Source organism: Mixophyes fleayi, chromosome 4 (genome assembly GCF_038048845.1).
Source record: "Mixophyes fleayi isolate aMixFle1 chromosome 4, aMixFle1.hap1, whole genome shotgun sequence".
Taxonomy (NCBI): domain Eukaryota; kingdom Metazoa; phylum Chordata; class Amphibia; order Anura; family Limnodynastidae; genus Mixophyes; species Mixophyes fleayi.
This window is the reverse complement of record NC_134405.1, coordinates 51,819,514-51,825,822: the sequence shown is the minus strand read 5'-3', so window position 1 is coordinate 51,825,822 and position 6,309 is coordinate 51,819,514. Positions and strand designations below refer to the sequence as shown.

Genomic DNA, 6,309 nt, shown 5'->3' with positions numbered 1-6,309 from the left:
GCTGACAAGCATGGAGAAGGAACCTGGGCACACCTGGCACACAGATTGCATTTGTCTTCAGTTCCTATTCAATAAATATTAAGTTATAAAGCCCAGAGAATAAATATGGATACTGAGAATTGCATCCAGTATACACAATAACAGGACCTATAATGTATTACTGGTCAATATTCAATATATTTCATAAAAACCTTGATCTATCTCTGCAAATTACGGACAGTTGACTGCAACAATGAACCTAGATTTTGTACTGATGGGGAGTGGAACATACAGGGATGGCATTAGAAGGGACCTGTATAATAACTACTAAAGAACATATGCTTATGTTTTAAAAACCTTTTTTTTTTTTCAAAAGACATGTAGAATTAAGAAATCGTTCTGATAGGATTTGGGATTTTTCTGGTCTTTTGATAAAGATATAAACTAGACTAAAATATATTTCATCTGTATTTTTCCCTAAATGTAAAATTTACACATATATGTATTATTAAACCGACCAAAGAACCCATATTGTATCTACTTAGAACTCTAGATAAACCCAATAAAATGATAATCTTGTTAAGGGTAATAGTAATTGTAAAGGGCACTTTCTGCACAATTATTCCATACGGATAAAACTGGTGATATCAGTTTTTGCACAACACAATTTCTGATTTAAAATAATCTACACTAATGCCCACCTCATGGTTTATATGAACGTTGTTCTCCAATGGACTTGGGGTATAGAGAAAGCTTATTCTCTCATTAGGTTTGTGTATTGTATGTCCAGTGTTTTGATGACTTGATCATCAGTTTCAGTTTTGTCTAAGTGGCATATTATATGTGAGGGGCAGGAATATTAGCGTACAAACAATGTGTAAAACAAAAGTCAGAAGTTCAGACTGATAAGTGGTTTGAGAAAGATCCATTGTCTTTATATATTGTGTTTTCTGTAGAATGACTCCTAGTTAACATTATTTGGATATTGTCTTCACTCCTGCAGTATCTCAAGGAACAATGAGTTAACAATTCACTTCTGTTTTCTTTGTGAAGTCTCAATGGGACCAGAGACTGACTACACTATAGAAGGGCAGGATGAGTTCACACCATGTTCCACAGGGTTCTGTCTAGAACAGTTACTAAACACAAAAAAAATAAAAATAAAAAGAGTCAGTGTAGGCAACATAGAACGTTTTAAAAGGTTCTCTTATAGCAAACATTTTTACATTTTACTACATACATTACTTTCTTCCTAAATTGTGTGTGTGTAATTGGGGGATAAAAATACTTTGTTTCAAAAAAAAGAAAAGTAATAAAACATTTCTGCGTGTCTTTCCTGGCCCACATATTCCCTTGTTTCTTTTATCACTAATATTTTGCTGGTGCCTCAAGCATGGCAAATATTATGATTACTGAAAGACTAATTGCTGGAGCACAGTGATCATGTGACTAGCGGCTACTTATTGTGAAGTGAGACTGTAAGATTGCCAAGATCTCTCCATCAAAATAGGACAATTTCTTTATTACAATGAAGTCTCCATAAAAAGTTAAAATTCTATATTGCATACTCTGAAGATTATCACCCATATTTTGGAGGTACAGGATGACTTGGGTGTCAGGTTTACAGCCAGACGTGAAACTTGGGTATCTAAAAATATATTGTCCACTATAAAGGAATATGATATTCCCTATTTTTGTCACAATTGTTCTGTACCTTATACCACTTGGAGAGGACAAGTAAGGGAAGGAGAGATGTAAGGCCAATGTTTTGTATATTATAGACCACCAATACCAAAGCATTAACTGAAACTGATTATCCGCATTTATATTTACCCAATAATTTATTATCATGAATATTTAGCATTAATTTAAATCTTCTCTAATGTTCCACTGTTACCAGTAAGTGAATGTGTTTTCCAGGTAACTGTGTTTAAAGAATGTTCCGATGATGGGAGCGATTTCAGACACTGGGCATTAGCATAACAGTATGGAGCAATTAGCCAGACAGTGGCATGGAATTGGCTTGTGGCTCATGATATTGAGCTCACTGAAATGACTGGGCTGCAGGTGTGAAGTGTTACAGGTGTAAAGAGGCCTCCACACTATATAAAGTCAGTCACTGCCCATTTATGTCAGACCCAGACCTCTACAGCACACATGGCTCTATTGGGAAGCTTCATCTGCTTTGTACTTATTTCTACAGTCCTGGCCATTCCTCTCCAGGGACAAGCAGGATTACATGAGTCATTTTACGGCACCACACACTCCCAGAGAATGAAGTACCCGCTATATATGATGCAGCTCTACCAGTCGCTCATCCTGGGAAATGGAACAGATCTCTCTGGACTGGAACAGTCGGTCCTCCTGGAATCAGACACTGTCCTGAGTCTCCTTGGAAAGAGTAAGTACTATGTCATACTGGCCTTTATGTCATATGTGCACAGTGATAAGCTGCTGTGTTGTTGCATTATATGTCCATGTAGCATACTGTGTATTGCTTTGAAATTGTTCAAGACTTATTATGATTTTTTATATATGTTTGTATACCTACAAAGCACATAAATGTATAATGTTAGCAAACTATTTCACATAAAGATTACCACTACATCTGCTATATATTTGTTATAATCATCCTCAGTTCTAAACAGAGTAAATGTATGTAAACATGCTAAAGATAAACACAGCTCTACTGAGAAAAATTATTAATAAGTAAAATACACAGGTTAGATGAATGAACTAGCCGTCATCTAACGTCACTATTCCATGCGCTAGATTTACTAGAGGGCCTTTTGGTTAAACCACCAGCAGCACTCTATATACCTTTGAATTGCGGCTGAGTAGCCCGATCAAAGCGGATGAGGGAGCGGGACCAACCTCTCCTTCCAACTTAAAAAAAAAAAGTCTAGGGGGTATAATATTTACTAAACCACAGATTTGATAAAGTGGGGATGTTGCCTATAGCAACCAATCAGATTCTAGCTGTCATTTTGTAGAATGCACTAAATAAATGAAAGCTAGACTTTGATTGGTTGCTATAGGCAACATCCCCACTTTTTCAAACCCACAGTTTAGCAAATATACCACTATGGCCGCCCCTGAACCACCAGTTTTAAAACTGTTGGATTTACTAAAGGCCAAACCTTCAGTCAACCAACAGAAAACCACAGTTTTACAAAGCCCCACTTTACAGACCTCAATCTTGATTTTTAACATAAGAGAAATACAAACCATCATATTTACTAAGCTGTGGTTTGATAAACAGCCAGGAAACCACCCGACAAATAGCCAAAACAAAAGGAGGTTGTGAGAGGTGGGATTGCTCAAACAGCATGTTGTTTGAGCCATTTTTCCATCCATAAGAGGAGCCACTATAGGCTTATGAATTACTGTGGCAATCATTATTTATTGATTATGGCCTCAAAACTAATTATTGTTTTATAATATGGAGGAAATATGAATATATAATTATGACAAATATTTCATTGCTAATGGGAGGGATAACACTAATTATATAGCACTATAAGTGCCAGCATGCAATCTACGTGTTGGCCCCATCATAAATAATTGTTATCCCCATTAGAAAGTAAATATATTAAAATGAATGATGCCTCCCCTATTGTTATGAACGATAAGATATCTCAAAGCACATGTTTGAGCTAACTAGCCAATAAGAAGCAGGCATTTAAAAAGTTTTGACTAAATCCCCAGTAGTTTTACATTCAAGCCTCAAACTGCCCTATAGTAAATACAGAGCTTTAGAAGTCTAAACCACCAAAACTTTGTGGCGATGTGTGGGGAGTATAAACAAATTTTTGAGCAGATCTAGCCCCATGTGTGTTTCTAAATAAACTATTTACTCATACTCTATGTACTTATGCCCCCTTATAGTTATTCTTAGTGCTCCAATCTCTCATCAAACCCACAGAGAGCAGGAGCAGCTTATGCAAATTTTACATATTAGCATAGGATTTATTACATATATATAGTTATTAGATGGTAGCTACTCATCAGACAGACAATATAATATATTTTTTGTGACCTGTTTATTTGCACTTTTCCTCCAGCATGCTATTGAATGGCTCATTATTCAGATTAGGTTTGTGAACTCTATATTGTCATGTTTTGACATTTGGCCTAAGAGATTGCTTAGTTTTTACAGGTAACCTCTTAATACCGACAGACAGAGTAGTGGGGGGGGGGGGGGGCATATACAAAATACTTAGCATTTTTGCCTGTGCAGAGGCTAAAATAATTATTTATGTTGTTTCCTCCAGGTTGTACTGAGGTAGGAGACCATTGGATGTTCTCTTTTGATATGTCCTCTATCTCCAGCAACACAGAATTGAAGTTGGTGGAGCTGAGAGTTCATCTCCCTTCCTTTGGAAAGAAGCACAAGATTACAGTGGAGATCTACCATACTAAGGAAGGCCAGATCAAGCATTTCTTGGGATCTTTCAGAACTAACCCTTCAGCCACAAAGGGAGATTCCTGGAAGATATTTAACCTGACCACATTTCTCCAAAATTCCATTAACCAGGGAGCGTCGGTCTCACATGGTGAATACATTGTGGCAGAGAACATGTCCAGACTCTCCAGCCTTGCAGGTCACCAACTCCGGCAGCGCAACATAGACCCTCTCTCAAGAAACTATTTCCCAGCAGAGAGAGTGATGCTGGTTGTTTTTGCCAGGGACAAGCCCTCTGCCAGCCATTTTGGATCCTTCAACCTCATTAAGACTGTGCAGTCCTCAAAGTACATCATGACAGAGAAGATAACCAAGGTGGCTGGTCTACAGAGACAGAGGAGGAACCACAAAACAATACACAGCATCGTCCTCAACAGCATACCATCCAAAGCAGTTGAAGCTGGCACACCCCTTTGCAGAAGGGTAGACATGTGGGTGGAGTTTGACAAGATTGAATGGGGCAACCGCATTGTCTACCCACGTAGCTACAATGCCTACAGATGTGAAGGAGCATGTCCAATTCCACTGAATGAGAACTTTAAGCCAACAAACCATGCTTTTATAAAGGTAATTATCAAGCGAGCATAAATGGTTTTCAAATTCTAAGTGGGTGAAAAAAGGAAAAAATTGAGAAATTGATTTATTCTTTATGTAAAATCATGTAAAATGGAATCCAGGAAGTACATATAATATGGTCACTAGCTCTCAATTGTATTTATTGCTCTCGGTCATCATGAATATTTGTGCCCTAATCCACAGTTGAAGTGGTTTACTGGGCAATTGGCACAGACCAATGAGAATGAAAAAATAAATTACATGATTCTCCCAGAACAGTGCAAGACATCTTAAGTACTTATTTAATACTGATTTTAATCTTATTTCTTGCTCTTTCAGAGTCTGCTAAAGCTGAATCATGCTGAGAAAGTGGAATGTTCCTCTTGTGTACCAGTGAAGATGAGAGCGCTCTCAATGCTGATATATGAAGAGGACGAGGTCACATCGAAACACCATGAGGAGATGGTGGTTGAGACATGCGGCTGTAGTTGAGGATGTTTGGGTATTATGCATTTATTTAGATGTTTGTGGTATGAATGTGTTGGCTTGTCTGTAGTAATGTAGTTATTTAAAGGGAAATGTCATATTTTATATTGCAATAAAAAATATAAACTGCAATTGTGGTCTCAGTACAGGATTCTACGAGCGGTTATCTATTACTATTAAATAAATTAAAGAGCACCAGTCAATAAGAGTATAGCTTACGGTTTTGATATATGATGTATCATCATCATACTCCATTATACAACAAAAATCTCTTCTGGTGACGTATTCAATACAATCAGGTAATGTCTAAGTGCAAGTTGTACAATAACCTGGCAATGAGAGATTCACAAGCATCTATAGTAGTATTAGTTACAAAGGAAGGCCGCGTTACTGTAAAAAGTAACGCGGCATGCGCACTGTTATCGCTATTGTGGTAATAGTGCGCTTAAATACCGCTATTATGGTAGATTCAACGCTGGCTTTTTGATCGCAGCTCCCAGAGTTGTGAGCAGAAAGCCGGGCTAAATTTACTATAATAACGTAATAGGTTTAACGCTGCGCTACTTCGGGGGGAATTGAATTCCCCCCCAAAGCAGCACGGTGGCTAAGTGGTTAGCACTTCTGCCTTACAGCACTGGTGTCATGAGTTCAATTCCCGACCATGGTCTTATCTGTGAGGAGTTTGTATGTTCTCCCCGTGTTTGCGTGGGTTTCCTCCGGGTGCTCTGGTTTCCTCCAACCCTGCAAAAACATACTGGTGGGTTATTGCTAACAAATTGACCCTAGTCTGTGTGTGTGTTAAGAAATTTAGACTGTAAGCCCCA

General features: G+C 37.9%; 1 protein-coding gene across 1 annotated transcript; it reads left to right on the top strand.

Moving 5' to 3' along the window:
* The first annotated feature begins 2,136 nt into the window (after nt 1–2,136).
* LOC142150648 (nodal homolog 2-A-like) lies at nt 2,137–5,491 on the top strand. The gene is made up of 3 exons (XM_075205843.1): nt 2,137–2,380; nt 4,254–5,011; nt 5,339–5,491. The coding sequence occupies exons 1-3, from the start codon at nt 2,137–2,139 to the stop codon at nt 5,489–5,491; spliced, it is 1,155 nt and encodes a 384-aa protein (XP_075061944.1).
* The last annotated feature ends 818 nt before the right edge of the window (nt 5,492–6,309 follow it).